Genomic DNA, 16,990 nt, shown 5'->3' with positions numbered 1-16,990 from the left:
TGTTAAACTGAATCTCATGGAAGATTTCTTTTTCTTTTTTCCACAGAAGACATTTATACTATTTATCAGATGAAAGTAAGTCAAATACTTACTCCTCGCTATACAATGCACAACTCTCTCTCTCTCTCTCTCTCTCTCTCTCTCTCTCTCTTTCTCTCTCTCTCTCTCTCTCAATCCGGCCTTTGCCTAGTTTTTTAAATTATTACTACTTATTTTTGCTTTTATAGACCCTGGTTCCCCAGTAGAAGACTCCTTGCATCATCCAACCCTCTTCTTTCTTAATTTGCTAAACATTGATTTATTTTCTCCTAATGATCAATCAATTTGTACAAAGCTACACCTTTATTCTTAGCACAAATAAAAAGAATGTGGCTCCTACAAGGCTCTGCTACACTCAATGTTAATGGAGATTCCCCAGTAAAATGTTGGAGAGACATCATTGCACTGGGTTTTGAAACCTATTGAAATCTCAATAAAATTATACTGTAAAACCCTTCAGAAGTTCTATTTTCTTAGTGGCCTTTAGTAATTACTTATGGATTAAAAATGTTTTAACAATTTTACTTTTAGTCTTATTGAAGTTGGATGTGGTTGGGTCTCTTTATCAAGATAAAAAGGATTGCCATGCCCTTAAATTGAAGGCATTTTCCATCATTGCCAATGTAATTGTTGTTCTAATTGTCTAAAGAATGAATTGGTTTAGCACGTTATTAAAGGCACCCAATACAGACTGATTGACACTCTACCGGTCCAACATCTTATGTGGCATATAAATATATATATATATAAAGTGCTGGGATATCCCCACAAACAACTTTTTCAGCTTGACCAAAGTAAATAGACCTTGTGCTTATAATATATCATGCCATTTTTTTATATTATAAAACAGTAATGGAGAACTGTTTTGCTTTTAGGCCTACTGCCTACCATATAATTACTTCTAATAACTAGAAATAATGAGCTCTGTATAAACAACCCCTCCCTTCACTTATTTGTTGTGACTCTGTTTGGACTACTTATATGCAGAAGTCCATTTTGCATCAATCCAATGGTAATTTTATTTTTTAATGTGCAAGAACCAGTCTACCCTAGATTGTAGATTATTGGTGAATATCTGATTGCCCAAACTGAATATTGTATGATTCTAGTTCCTACCTGAAAACTGTGTTGTATTTTTGTCATATAATTGCTGACTGAATTATTGCTGCATGGGGTTTTATTATTATTATTATTATTATTATTACAGTACCACTGGCATACGTTTGTAGGGACCCATAGGATCACATTTCCCTATGGCTAAGTCCATTTTCTACTGGAAAAAAGCCTTGCGTTTTAAGCAAAGCCATGTTTCTATAGTCATACAAGTATAAAGCTCAGACATGCTCCAGCTAACCTCCACATGGTGTAAGCAAATTCTGCATGATCTGATGCCTGCTGTTTTTTGCCCAAAAAATAAACAAATGTCCCAGTATCCAGATCTTGATCGTAGGGCCTAAAATAAAAAATACAACTTTTAAACCATATATGGTCTAACATACATTTTGTATCTAGCAGATTCGTAACGACCTATTGTTTTGATGGTGTTCTCATTCAATCCCAACAGAGCAGCCTGTGTAGCCGCCCCTATACGAAATGAATGTGTCTTGAAGCCTTCAGTAGGAATGCCCAGTTTTTGTAAGCACATTTTCTGCATGCTGGCAAATTGATATCTCGAAACAAATTTACTATCCTGGTGAAGAAAAAATGGTCCTGTAACTTTTGGCCTAATGGCTGCAAACTCTCTAAAAGCTTTAATTGGGCATAAGTTATTATTGCACAAAGGGCCTAGTCATGAGATCAAACCTTTTGCCTTCTTGTCAGTCTTGGAGTTGTTCACCACTATTTTCAATTTCCCTTCAACAATGGTTAAATCCTCAACCTTTAGACCTCCCGTTTTTATTTTGGATGGGGCAACAACCTCACTTACCCTCAATGCTGCAAAAAAGGATAAAGTATAAATAGAGCTCTAAACAATATACATTCATAAGCATTCACGCCAACTTCAGGTAAAACATTTATCAATTCATTTAACAACTCAATAGTAATGGGTTTCCTTGTATCAACAGATTTGTTTTTCCTGGCTAAACCTTTTAGAATCTGTTTTACTAAGTGTGTTTTAGTAAAGTCCATCCTACCCATAAGTTTCAGGAAGAATGGTATTCCAGCAACTCTCCTTTTTAAAGTGGCGACACTATTCTGATATTCCATGTGTTTTGACAAGAAATACAAAAATAATTCAGATTCTAAAGTATAGTCTGTGAACTGACTCTGGGGTCTAAATCTATCCCAAGTCTTCCAGTCATATATATATTGCGATAAAGTCTTCTCCGACAACAAATTAATCACTGCTTCCTTCAGTTTCACCAAACCAAATCCCAAAAATACTCTGGACATGCCGTTCCTTGCACTTCCGCTCATTTCTCTAGTCCCCAGAATATCCCAAACTGTAAGTGAGACAGAGAATCAGCAGTTGTATTGAGAGTTCCTTTTATATGCTTAGCCTTACACTAAATATTATTTTGTAGTGATCTACACACTAAATGCCTCAAAAGTTTAAGAACTGGCAAGGACTTTGAAGATAAGTTATTTATAACCTGAACAACTCACAAATTATCTGTTCTAAAAAGTATTCTTTTATTTGCAAGTATGTGACCCCAAATTTCTACTGCCACCACTATAGGAAATAATTCTAGTAACACCAGTTATTTTGTAAGTTCTGCATCTACCCAACTTTGAGGCCAAGTACCTACACTCCACTGACCTTCAAAAAATGTGCCATAGCCCACTGAAGACGCTGCATCAGTAAATAACTGTAAACTATCACTATCGGCAAATTCCCTTTGCCAACATGACTTTCTATTGAAATACTTCAGAAATTGCTGCCAGACCTTCAAGTCCTCTTTTGTCTCAGCCGAGATTCTAATGTGAAAGTTAGGATTTTTAACTATTCTATTAAAGACCCTGCCTATAGGTAATATGCGTGTGGCAAAATTCAAATGACCAATTAAAGACTGAAATTCAGCTTTAATTTCTTAACAAGTAATGCTTGAGCAATTAACCATTTCAATTTCTCCAATTTCTCTACTGAAATGCCATCTTAACCGAATCAATTTCAATACCCAGAAATTGTATTAATGTCGTAGGCACTATCGTTTTCTCCTCTGATGGCGGCACACCAAACTCCTTTGCTATCCACATAAAAACTCTCAACAAGTGACAGCGACTTTCTGTTGCATTTGGACCAATAAACAAAAAAACATCTAAATAATGTATAACAAAAGAAGATCAAGATTCAAACTTAACAGCCCATTCAATGAATTTGGCAAAAACCTCAAAATAAAAACATGATAATGCACAACCCATAGGTAGCCTTTTATCGTAATAATAATTTCCATCGAAGTGAAAACCCAATACCCAATAGCAGTCTGGGTGTATTGGCAATAATCGAAATGCAGATTCCACATCTGATTTAGCCATAAGAGCTCCTTGCCCACATTCCCTAAGAATATCTAAGGCTTGGTCAAAAGAAGTGTAAGAAACCGAACACAAATCATCATCAATTCCATCATTCACAGAATCCCCGCAAGGGTATGATAGGTGATGAATTAACCTAAATGCGCCAACTTCTTTTTTAGGAACAACTCCCAAGGTGACACTTTGAACCTTTGGAATGGAAATTCATTAAAAGGACCTTGAATCCTGTCCAATTCCAACTCCTTTTGTATCTTATTCCTAACAACTTCCTCATGTAAATAAGCAGATTTCAAATTGTCATAAACACATATAGATGTCTTAATGTTCTCAGTGGGTATATGAAAACCTTCACTAAAACTTTGTCTAATTAGTATGGCCATCTGCTGGTTTGGATAGAGCTCTAGCCAAGGCAACATTTTTAACCCGCTAGCGGGGGTTGTCAATTTTGCCTGGCTGCTCTTTTGACGTTTTAAGGTTAACTGCGTATTTTCTTGCACAATGAAAGGAAGGATGATTACCATTGCAAATAGAACATTCGTGTTTATATCTACAATTAGCCTGCCATTTACACACTGACTCATTATACGCCCAACAACAATTTGGTTTGGCAGCTGGATTTTTACTTGTGCCATTAGCGACAGGAGGAGGTCTAGGAGCTAACATTCCTAACCAAAGATCTACATCTTTCTTTCCCCAAGTGACTTCTGGGTGGACTGACGTTTTTTGTCTAAATCTGTCGTCATAGAAATACCAAGATAATCCCCCATAACTTTTGTAAGCTTCAAGGATAATGTCAATATGTTTAAGCAATTGTGGTCCAAGTTGGGGGGTTTTCTTAGTCATTACATTCTGTCTTCCTGCTTTATTAATTGTAAAATCCTTGGCTGATGGAATTAAAGACAAAATTTCCATGTATTTCCCCCATAATAATTTTTTCCTTTACACTGGCTGACAGATGTAGGCCCAATGGTGTAGTGTTACATATTACTGCATCTTTTAAACATACTTCAGGTACTTTTGAACCTGAATTATTGCAGGAGCTATATTATTAATTAATGCCGAGAGCGAGTTAATCGCCTCTCTAAAAGTTAGTAGCTCTACATTACCTAACGCACTCGCGACATCCTTGCCTTGTGTTGCCTTCGCCGACTGTGCTGGTTTCTCTGGTCCTGGATGTGCTGTTGATGGGGCTGTAGATGTAGAGGGTAGCGGTTCCTGAGTTGTGGTTACAGCTCTTATGTATTTAGGCCCACTTGCAACAGCGGCCTGAGTAAGTGCCCCTGGAACCGCTACCTCTCCTCTTGGTGTGCCGGACCTCACAGGAAACTCTGCTCTTGTTTCTTGTCTTGGTGGTGATATAGATTGCCATTCTGCTGCTGTGTGCTGCTTGGCTGCGGTGCTCCTCTTTGCTGGCTTCTTCGCCGGAATCTTCTTAGTTGTGGCAGCACTCTTCTTTCCACGCAGGATCCGACTCCTAGTTGCTTGAAGCTGATTTGGCTCCGTCTCACGTTCCGTCACGCTGGCCGCCTCCTCCGACGTCACATCCGCGTCGTCCATCACTTCCATGTTGGCGCACGGGTCCCAGGTGCTGTTCTAAAGAAGCCGACGAAGATCCTCATCACTGGCGAAGTTCCGCATCCATTGAAGGACGTCCATGCCGGGGCTCATCTCTTCTGTCGCAGACCTTCTCCACTGATGACTTTCGCAGAAGAACCTGAATCCCGGTAAGCACCTGTCTTTTATACCCTACAGGTTCCGTCACGTGACCGGATTCAACCAATCAAAATTGAAATCACTTCACCAGCCGGGCCTACATCCGCAATCTCAATTATGGATCCGCACACACCAATTTTCTGCAGTTTTCTTTAATTTTTATTAACCACCAATATCAACGTTTCGGGGGGTACAACCTCCCTTCGTCAGGATATACATTTAAATGTGAAAAAACACCTTTATAGGCTTAGCTCCGCCTACATTGTTACATGTGATCTAATTAACATCTTTTTATATTTCCCCATCTGGGTTTCAAAATTTTTTAAAAATTCTCGTAGTGTATAAACAGTGATTAATAACTCGTGAGATTTTCTCTTATACAAAAAAGTAAAATATTAAATACTTTATAAGTTGTTGTGATATTCCCCTAGTAAAAACAGCCCTATACTTCCACCCATACCTTTTGTTTTCAAACAGTAAATCCATTTAGTCAGTGAATCATTTTCTACCTTTGTTGTTAATATTATTTTCTCTCTATCCCCTGACTGTTCATTTCTGTGAAAAAATAGAGGGATAAAAACATTGTATCAAAAAGTGTAATTGGAATAAAAAGGACAAGAAATTTAGGGTTAAGACACTCTGGAGAATGAGTATGTTATAATCATAAAAAACATGCCAAACTGAAATTTTCATTGAGACCCTTTGGAGTTAGCGTTTTGAGTTGCCATATCCAAAAGGCCTCACGTCTTAAAAGGTTCCTTTTAAAATCATTGCCTTTATCCTTTCGAACCACTTCTAAAATTTGCCATCTTAACTGCGATATGTTATGTTTCATTTCAAAGAAATGTTTTGCTAGTAGTGTTTCTTTCTTATATTTCTCTTTTTCTTTCCCTTTAACCTCACTTGTTTCTGGTTTAAAATTTCTTATGACACTTTTATGTTCATACATTCTTAGTTTGAAAGATCTAGATGTTTGGCCCACGTATCCTAATCCACAGGGGCATTTTAATAAATATACTACACCTTCCGTATCACATGTGGAAAAAGATTTGAGTTTTATATCATGTCCTGAGCTCGGGTGTTTGCATATATCTCCTTTAATCACCCCGCTACAATGTCCACAGCTATGGCAGGGAAAGGTTCCACTTTTGTTAGAAACTTTTTTATGGGTGGGTTTCTCCCCTAAGTCAGTTCTGATGATCCCATCAGAAATTGTCTTACCCCTCTTAAAGCTAAATAGAGGTTTCTCCTTAAAAAGTTTGCCATATACTCTATCTTTTTGTAAAATGGGCCAGTTTTGTAGTATCGCCTTCTTTACAAAGGTTGAATGGGGACCAAATGTTGTCACGTATGTTAAATTTTGTTTTTTCTTTCTATTTATTTTTTCTTTCACTTTTAAACATTCTAGTCTATCTATACCCAATACCTCTTCTTTGATCTTTTCTAACTCCCTTCTATCATATCCTCGCTGGTTAAAGTTTTTTATCATTATGTCTGCCTGTTCTTTGTATAGTTCATCAGACGAGGTGATTCGTCTCGCTCTGATGAACTGACTTTTTGGTAACCCTTTCATTACTCCTGCTGGATGATAGCTTTCTCTGTGTAGGAGGTTATTTCTGTCTGTTTGTTTTCTATACAAATCGGTTGTAAAAGTCCCCCCTTCATGGGTAACCTTTACATCCAAATAGTTTACTACGTTTGGACCCACATTCATGGTAAATTTAATTGTGTCATGTACTGTATTTATGTAGTTATAGAATTCAGACAATAGTTCTCTTGTACCTGTCCAAACCATGAACATGTCGTCCACATATCTATACCACATGTCGACGTATTTACTATATACAGGGTGCGAAAAAATAAATTCATGCTCAAATTTATGCATGTAAATATTCGCTCGTCAGGCCGGAGGATAACCAGCACCACTAAAGCAGAAAAAGTGAGTAAAGTTCCAGGTGTGCGGTGTAACCATTCCAATACTACATCCGCAATCAACAAAAAACGCTCGGCAGGTGAGGTTAACCTTTTACTTGCCATCAACCTGCCCATGCTGGAGCTGGGTTAATTCCCTGTGCTACACATTATTCAAAGAAATGCGAACCATAAGAAAGGTCAATTTTAATTGAAGCACATTTGTGAGCTCTGCATTCCAGTTCATGGCAAAGTCTTGGTTTAGGTTTGAGCCTTGCTGCTTGGCAGGTGCTGAGAGTGCTCATTTGCAGCAAACCAAATCAACAACCCAATCATTTCTGCTTCTGTTACCAAGGAATGCCAGCCACCATGCAACATTTTACCTTTTCTAGCTGTCAATACAATGCCGACTGAGTCTTCAGCTGCAAGCTTTCCATTCAAGCTTCTGCAAGATTAGCTACTTTCTCATGTTCCGAGAGTGCAAGGAACATCATTCTGGGAAAGAATAAAAAAGTGCCTCTAACTAACATAAGCCACAGATCTACACTTTGAGAAATCTGCTTTTGCTTGGTTGGAAGGCATAAACTTTCCAAGGGCAGATGTCTGTATGCAAAAGAGCCTCCAGTTTTCAGTAGAACCGTGTCTTTATGGGCACACAAGTACAAAGAGCCGGCATGGTTACACTGGCAAAGTCTATCCTCTGCAGAACTTAAGCAAAGAAAGCAGACACTGCTCAGCATCAAACTCAGAATCTTCAGTTTGCAACACAAACACTTTAACCAACTAAGCCACAGCTTCTCTTTGAGCCAATGGCCACTGCAGACAGAGAGAAACACACACACATATGCTTTTCTATAGTTTTATGGGATCTCGATATAGAAGTTATGAGTCAATTTAGGGGCTGTTCCTGCTGAATTGTGCTTAAGACATGAGGTAAAAAACAAATGTTGGCATAGATTTTTGGTTTGATTTTATTACACAGACAAAAGACAAAAATACAGGTTAAGATATTTATGTGAGTTCCCAGACTTGCATTTCAAATTCATTTCATCACCATATTTCCTTATTTGTCTTTGCTTGGAACTAAAAATGAGAAGTAGAAATATTGTGGTAGAATGACCAAAGAAATGGGGGGAAATGTTTTGGCTTTAATTTCTCCCCAATAGGAGTTAAACGCTATAAGGGAGATATTACTAAACAGGGAATGGATTCTCTGTTAAAAAGAATTTTGCTGTCTGGCCCTAGAAGCTATAGTGTTTGGCAGGGCCACCATTAGAAATCACGGGGCCGGACAACAAAATTAATGCAGGTTAATGAATCTCCTTAGGGTGCCCACGGACCGCACTTCCTGGTTTCCTATGCGCATTGACGCTCTTGTGATAACGTCAGTGTGCAATGGCGCAAAATTCAAATAGTATTAAAGGGGCCTTTACACTGTAATCTTTGCCTGTTGTTTGGTTCTACTTAGTGAGTTCCTTAGTGTTGTTTCTGTGTATTCTGGTATTCTGATTCCTGTTTTGACCCCTGTCTGCCTGATTAGTCTGACTTCTGTGATCCTGACCCTTGCCTGATTATCCGACTATTCTACACTCCATTATCTGACCATTCTGATTGATCTTCTGGTTTTGAACCTTGCCTGTCCGATCTTGATTGTACTCAGCCTGAACCGACCTCTGCCTGTCTGATCACGCGTTTGCCTGACCCTTGAACTGTGATCTTCTGCCCAAAAGACTTTGTTTAACAATCGTCCCCCTCTGCTTGTCCAGGACCCTTAGCTTGTCTCCTCTCTTTATAAGACCTGGCGGCATCCAATTAACCGAGGGCTCCTCCTGAGGTGAAAAGCGGCTGTTAAAGGTGGAAGCAAAAGCCGAGTCCAGGAAGCTTAGCATTGGTTCTGGGTGCCGATCGTGACACATGAACAGTGTACTGGATGGGAATGTCATACTGAATTACTACAAATGCCTAATGGATGTCCTTCCTGAGCTGAAATACCTATTACCTGAAGCTCTGTCTGAGTTATATGTGTCTCTCCATATACTGTCTCTATCTATGAGCTCTTTGTGAGCCTGCCAGTCCTGTGTGAGCTGAGTAGTGTGTGTCATGTGCTAATAACTCATCTGTATACGTGAGTAACCTGGGGACATTGTCTATGACTAATAAACAGTTCATTGTTTGCATCATAAGAACCTCCTGGCGCCCAATCATTTTTGTATGCACAGTAGAGTGTGGTAGTTTCACTACACCTTAGACGGAAAGCTTCCACGTAGCAAAGGCCCAGATCCTGAAGAGAGAGTCCAATATAACCCATGCTCCTACCTTAGCTGGATATTAACTATCTGTGGTCTGGATAGCCCAGATTGGCGTTACAGCTATAAAGAACCTGCCAGTTGATCCAGAGGAAGGACCCCCCAATCATAGCACACATAACCCTAAAAGTTCCAGCACAGAACCCCCACCCCTAGCATACCAACCCATCTTACCCCCCACCCAATGTAAAAAGAAATTAGTAAATGTTATGTGTCATACTTGGCTGCCCTTTTATTAGACACCAGTGGGATCACCTGACTATAGCTGGGAAGGGTGGGAGCTACAACATAGAGCTGGTCACTGCTCCTGTATAACTATAACAAACAAGGGAAACTTGTGCTCACCACTAATTTTTAAAACCATTAGGCGGGGGTGCAATGAGGCTGTGACCACAAAATACATATAGTCAACTACAAGAGTCCTCTGCACTTCTAAATTTGGTCCAATCCTTCTCCAGCCTTTCTCCAACCTCCCTCCAATCATTCTGCAATGTTTCATCAGGGTGAGGCTGCAAGTGAGCAAGAGCTGCACCAGCGCAAGTTCTGCATCCAGAGTCCCGCCCCCATCCACAGTGCATGCGCCATTCTCATGTGTCTGAGTTTGATTGGAAAATAAGGTACAGTCTGGCTGGAGGCGGGAAGAGCACAAAATGGAAAAATGACAGTCGCTGGTTGGGTTGGGGCAGGCGACTCTGTAAACACATGTAACCCTTTCTTGGCAGGAATATCCAGGGCCACACTGTGGCGCTAACAGTATAGATCCCAAGCATCCGCTAAGTGGGAGATTTGCGGGGTTTGGATAAGTTAAGTGCCTCCACCCAGGGCTAAACCCAGATATTGGTGGAATACAACTCCCTGGGAACTGCAATAGCAGTGATTTCGGTACCAATTGTAGCAGACAATAAACCACACAATAGGCAGATATGCAGTAATATGTAATATTAAGAATGCAATATATGTAATGCAATAAGAACAGGGAAATGACAATAATACGATGAATATAAGACAATATAATAAGTATCACCCCTTAGTATGAAAATGTCTACTGTCACTTTAAGAATGGTGAGTGTGCACACTAGAGGTCTGAGGGTATATACCAAAGTAGTAATAGAAGAAGTATGTGTTGCAACACCAGATTGATGCCCCCCGGGGTGTGTAAAGTGAAGGTCTCACCAACTCCCGGTGATAGTAAAAGAAGAAGGATCCTGTGAGGCAGAGCAGATACAGGGAAGCAGTCTGGCAGCTTTAATCCACACTGAGCTTGGAATGCTGGTGTAGGTGTTAGGGAATAATCCAAAGACCGGAGATCACCGAGGTAAAAGGAATAATCCAGGTTTATTATTTATATAATAAACATACACGAGCTCCGTGGGTTCTGATACACAAGTAGGTCAGAACTGAGAAACAAAAGATTGACCACACATTATATACCCTCTGGTGGGGAACTTCATGGGAATGGTATGTGAAAGGAGTACGGAAGGGAGTATAGGGAGTGAGGAGGAGTACAAGTCAGTGTGATTAGCTAGTTATGTGAAAATAAAGGGAGTAACACTATGTGCGAGTCTCAAAGATATTGCACCTTGTTACTGAGAACAAAAACATAACAGAATAGTGATAAGAACCTTCTCAGCAGATGTTACACATAACCTTGAACAGTTTCTAGAAGGGCCTCATGGGCACCTAGAAACTGTTCACTCCATTAAGGGGGGCCAAGCAAGGCCTGCAAGACTTTTCCCCTACAACACCTCCCTTTTGTCAGTATTTCTGACAACAATAATACAAAACAAACAATTAAATATAGCATACCTTATAAATGCAATGCATACAACCTATATGAGAATACATCTGGTATATAATGTTCATACACTGTGGTGGTTCATTGAAGTCAATTTTAGACTTTTAGTGTTCTTAGGATAGAACAGAACAGGTTTAGAAGAACTGGCCTTTAGAAAAGAGTGAGACAATAAGGAGGTACAGCAAGAACAACAGCAACAAATGATGTTAGGTAGACAATAGATGACTAGAAGGATGACACCAACACAAACGAGGACATATAGAATGGTATGGAAAATCTTAGCACTGATATCGTGGAACCATGTGGATGGGTCCAACCAGGGGAAGATGGATTGTTCCTTGTGATTGGTTAAAAAGGTGTCCTTCCTCTGCTAAACCTTTACCAGGTGCTTGTCATCAATGTAATTACAACTGTACCTAACCCTCCTTGACTAGCTGGAAGATAATATAACACTAAACAATGCGGCAGAACTTCCTTCTTCAATTGTTGGAGTTCATGACTTACTATCTTCAAACTGTTGTCACATTCATTAGTAATGTTATCAAGCAACAACATACTAGACATAAGGCTAAAGGCTTTCTTAATGCAACATCTATTTACCTCAGGGGAAGTTAAAGAGAGCTCTTGCCTTACCTTTAAAGATGCACGCTTCATTAGGAAGTGTGCTGGAATCTGAGCTAACTTAATATCTTTAGCTTCCATATACCAGGTGGGATGAAGCAATTTAGCAATCATACATACACCATGGGAGCCTTTTGGTAGCCACGGATAGGCACATTTACCACAAACAAAGTAATAAGGTGAAGGTAAAGTGTAAGGAGGTATAGATGATTAGCGGAACTGTTGATACAAAGGCCATCAGAACATAAGTGTACCAACTTACCAATATCCTTTGGCGACACCGTTTTATGAAACTGGAGAAGTGTCAAATTACCCCAAGGCCTGTTAACTATATCCTGACAGGATAGAGATTCTGCTACGTATGTCATACTGCGAGCTGACAAAGGATAATGTGTACATATCCATCAATCAGTAATAGTGTGGATGCTGTTATAACATACATTTTAACAAAAGCATTATCATTAGGCTCAAACAGTTATGCATATAAGTCTCTTTTGACAACCTTAACCTGATCGGTTGACGACACATTAGCCTCCGAAGTTTGTGAGGCTTTTACTTGTGAGTTGTCGTTGCCTGCAGGCTTTATGAGTGCTATCGTCAGCACAGCAACGAAGATAATGATGTGCAGTACGGAGACACAGATGATAAGTCTTTTATCTGGCTTAGGGCCAAAGCATCTGGCACACAGAGACATGATGGTGCTGCTGAGGATCTTCACCCGATGGGGACCTACGTCTTTTGCACTGCACGTTAGGGTCCCTGGGACTTAGGTGGTGGAGGGAAAGAGGCGTTATTATGTCCTACAATTCCCCCCCACTTACACCGCAGGTGGAAGTTGAGATGTCGGTTTCCCTTCAACCTTTACAGCTGTTTCTGTGACGAGGAGTACCTGGAATGGTCATTTTCAGCGAGGTTGAAGATCTTTGGCACTGTGTCTCCTTATGAGGATCCAATCTCCTGGAATGAGAGCATGTGGTTCCCGAACATCCGCTGGATCTGGTAATGAAGAATAAACTCGAGAACACAATTTGGTCAGTTCCTTATGTAACTGAGAAACATATTCAGTCATTCTTCCATAGTTCATGCAAAGAAGATGAGTAGAAGGAAAGTACGGAGCCATGCGTGCTTGTCTCCCAAACAATATTTCATATGGGGAGAGTTTACTTAGCCTTTGGGGAGTGTGCATGACAGACATAAGCACTATATCAAGGGCATCTGGCCACACAAGTTTAGTCTCTGCACATACGTTACTTAGCCTGCTTTTAATAACACCCTTTAGACTTTCCCACTAGCTTGGGGATGAAATGGTGTGTAACATTTGATGAATCCCAAAGTCTTTGTGCAGATTAATTACATTACCTGTCCCATGAAACGTGTACCTTGAGCAGAGGATAATACCTCAGGCAGTCCATAACTGCAGACAATCTCTGCAATTAACTCTTTAGCTATAGCTGCATCTGAAGCTTTTACAATGGACCCAGGGAATTGGTCAACACAAACAATTACATATGCATGGGTACAACATGTAGGTAACTGTAGGAAATCTATCTGCAATATCTGAAATTGTTACATTGGTTTAGGTCAGTGTTTGATAGTCTTACCTAGATTATATTGCAAACAAATAAAACATAATTATACATATTTGGCTGCAATAGACGAGAACCCGGGGGCAAACCACATTCCTGACACTACATCACATATCCCCCCATAAAAAGTGTGGGTGAGATCATGTGAGGCAGCAACCAAATATGGTAACAGAGCACGGGGTGCAACAGGGCAATCACCTAAATGCCAAAAAAAAAAAAAAACATCAACATTCGGAGTATGTGTACATCTGGCTTTAAGCCAATGTTCCTTCTCCTCAGGTTCCATTTGGTCCTGAAGGGCTGATAAAAACAGCACTAGAGGGAACAGGTAGAGTTGGTTCTTTTACAACACATGCTTTAAACATTTTATAACACAATGCTGCTTGCTTTGCAGCTACATCAGCATAGGCATTATCTTGTGCTACAGGGTCAGAGGACCCAGTGTGGGCGTAGTACTTAATGACTGCAACCTGTTTCGGTAGTGGCACTACCGGATGGGCTGCAATAACAACTTCGTTAACTGCTCTGAGATCCTGAACAAACCGCCACTCATTCTTGCCGGGCTTTTTAATTGGCAAGATGGGCATATTTACAGGGCTAATCCTATGGTATAACACTCCCTTATCAAGTAACCCTTGAATTACTGGGCCAATCCCCTATACCTTTGCCCTGGACAGTGGGTACTGTGAGATTTTTTTGGGTGGGGGGGGGCCCTTTGGGTCTACTTGTATGGACACTGGTGGGATGGATGACATGAACCCAACATCTGTTGGTGATAAAGCCCACAAATCACTTGAAACACATTGTAATTTAGGAGGTACAGTATCTTCCTCCTCAGAAATTTCTTTTAGTGACAGAAGATTAGTAGTATCTAGTGCATTGGTCATCTCAGACACTTATGGAGGCAGGACAGGCACAAATACTGTATCCGGATTACAGTATATGGTGCACACTGGTTTAGAAAGGATGTCCCTACCTATGAAACTGTCAGGGATGGAGGCACTTAAAAGAAAGGCAGCTTTTGTGGATACAGGACCAATGGACACTTGCGATGGGCTTGTTTCTGCCATAGGGAGAGGATTTCCTCCAACTCACACTGCCGTGACTACATTACCAGATAATGGCAGGTTTGAGTGAGTCTTTAAAACTGAGCGGGCAGCACCAGTATTCAGTAAACAAAGTTAGGGTCTTTTAATTAATAAACACTTCAATTAGGAGGTCTGGATGGTGATTAGAAGTGTTTGGAAATACTGGTACCGGGGCTGCGTCGCACCTTCAAGCAGGATTTATGAGGGATGCATTGGAATGTGAAGGGGCTGCATCTCCTGCAGGGAAAGGGCTTTCTTTGGGGATATGCACTTATATGCATAATGCCCTTGATTATTACAATTAACACAAACAACTGTCTTTTTGTCACGGTTATCTGACCTGTTCTGCTGTCTGTTAGTTATTGTTTTTTGAGTTTTGGGAATTATCCTGGAAGTTGTTAGACTGTTGCTGAACGAGTAACACCTGCTGGGGCTTAAGACAGGAGTTCTCAACTTGTGGCAACGGCAATTATCTTTTCTAACTTCTTATGCTTCCAGGCAAGACTATGTATGCTGAGGTTACTTTGAGGATCATTTAGTAGTCCTACCACAAAGGTAATAGCATACTGGACAGCAGACTCTTTGGCATCTTGGTTAAATTTGAAAACTATTTCCCAAGAAGCTTCTGAAAGAAAAAAATTGGTGCTTACTGTACTTTTCAGAGCATGTAAACAGACTCCGACTTGGGCTGGGTCAACAGGGTTAGTATCTCAATACATTTTGTCTAACATTTGGTAATCCCCTGGACCACACGCTTTGAGTACAAATAATATATTGGTCTAATTAGGCTTATGAGCACCATTGACACACAAGAGTTCCTGTGCAAATTTGTGTGGATTAGTATGGGGCTGTGGAACATCTTGAAAAATCCTTCTAAGATCTGTGTGTTTTTAGTTAGACGCACTTCTGCAGCGTCCCCCGTCGCCCCCCTTTTTCTCTACTTTGTATTGTACGGGCGGGGTAGAGCTTAGCTGTGGGGCTGGGGACAGCCTGCTTGTCTGTATCTGAGCTATAACTTTCAGAGAACTTATCTCTGAGCTGTTTGTCTTTTTGGTGTCAATTTTTTTTTCACTGTTCTCTATTATCAAACTTAACCCTTCTGCTATCAACTTTTCTTGTTCCTCTCTTTGCTTTCTAGCTTCCTTTGATTCTGAGGCACTTTCCTGACTTTCTAGGGCACATACTTGACCATTTACCTCTTTTGCTGCCTCTCTCTTGCTCTTAGCTATTACGGGAAAACAACCCATCATAGAGTGGGGAGGCTGACGGCTCTATGTATGCCTTATGAGTTACAACCACTCAAGTCTGTGGGGCTAAAGCTTCTGATATATCACTGCTGTGCTGCGTATGTACTTAAATGCTTGTACTCTTGTCTGGTGATCCCACGTATCGTTTGGGAGGAATGGCAAATGACTTACTCTCTGTAAGTGTACTCCACTTAGGCAAGTAAGCCACTACATCTTTGCCATATTCAACAGCAATCACACTACCTGGTGAATGCTCTACAGTCACTCTGCCTAGCGACTGTCTTGCGCTCACTCTCCTTGGTGAACGCGCAGAGGTGATCAGCCTCTGTTCACAATCCTCCCCGCTAGGGCGAGATGCTCCTAACGGAGTCTTACACTCATTCTGGCCAAATGCCTTAGTGAGCCTATTTCATCTCAACTAAAAAAAATGCCCTCTTCCCTCAAGTACGCAGACTATCTTGGGGTATACTGGGGTCTGACCAGGTAAGTTAGTACAATTCTTATAAGCAGCAAGAGTATAGAAAAGTTAGAACTTTTTCACTTTGCAATTAGTCCCCAATCACATGCACATTCATACAGGACACATGGTTAAGACAAACATAGATACCTCGAGTGATCACCTTGGGTCAGGCTGCTTGCACAGCAACACCCTGTCCGTTTGGAACCGGAGAAGAAAGGAGACAGAACAAGGTATGCTTACCCTGTGTGGCCACTCCTGTCCCGTTAGTTCTCCGGGTCCTCACTGTGGATGGGTGAAGTCAGCGTCTTGAGCCTGCCCGCATTATCTCCACCATTTTGTTAGGGAATAATCCAAAGACCGGAGATCACCGAGGTAAAAGGAATAATCCAGGTTTATTATTTATATAATAAACATACACGAGCTCCGTGGGTTCTGATACACAAGTAGGTCAGAACTGAGAAACAAAAGATTGACCACACATTATATACCCTCTGGTGGGGAACTTCATGGGAATGGTATGTGAAAGGAGTACGGAAGGGAGTATAGGGAGTGAGGAGGAGTACAAGTCAGTGTGATTAGCTAGTTATGTGAAAATAAAGGGAGTAACACTATGTGCGAGTCTCAAAGATATTGCACCTTGTTACTGAGAACAAAAACATAACAGAATAGTGATAAGAACCTTCTCAGCAGATGTTACACATAACCTTGAACAGTTTCTAGAAGGGCCTCATGGGCACCTAGAAACTGTTC

At 40.6% G+C, this 16,990-nt stretch overlaps 1 protein-coding gene across 2 annotated transcripts in view; it reads left to right on the top strand.

The window, feature by feature from the left end:
• LOC108711765 overlaps nucleotides 1-16,990 on the top strand; it is a 79,871-nt gene that overhangs the window by 12,102 nt on the left and 50,779 nt on the right. Inside the window, exons 6-7 of one of the 2 annotated variants that reach the window (XM_041587365.1) lie at nucleotides 47-75; nucleotides 228-493. The exons of the other annotated variant lie outside the window; for it this stretch is intronic. Of the exons in view, the coding sequence (XP_041443299.1) occupies nucleotides 47-75; nucleotides 228-245 (47 nt within the window). The 3' untranslated portion in view covers nucleotides 246-493. Of the gene's footprint in view, nucleotides 1-46; nucleotides 76-227; nucleotides 494-16,990 lie in introns of those variants that run through there. 2 annotated transcript variants of the gene reach the window in all.

The sequence above is a fragment of the Xenopus laevis genome, chromosome 3L, assembly GCF_017654675.1.
Source record: "Xenopus laevis strain J_2021 chromosome 3L, Xenopus_laevis_v10.1, whole genome shotgun sequence".
NCBI classification, from domain to species: domain Eukaryota; kingdom Metazoa; phylum Chordata; class Amphibia; order Anura; family Pipidae; genus Xenopus; species Xenopus laevis.
This window is presented reverse-complemented; position numbering and strand designations above follow the sequence as displayed.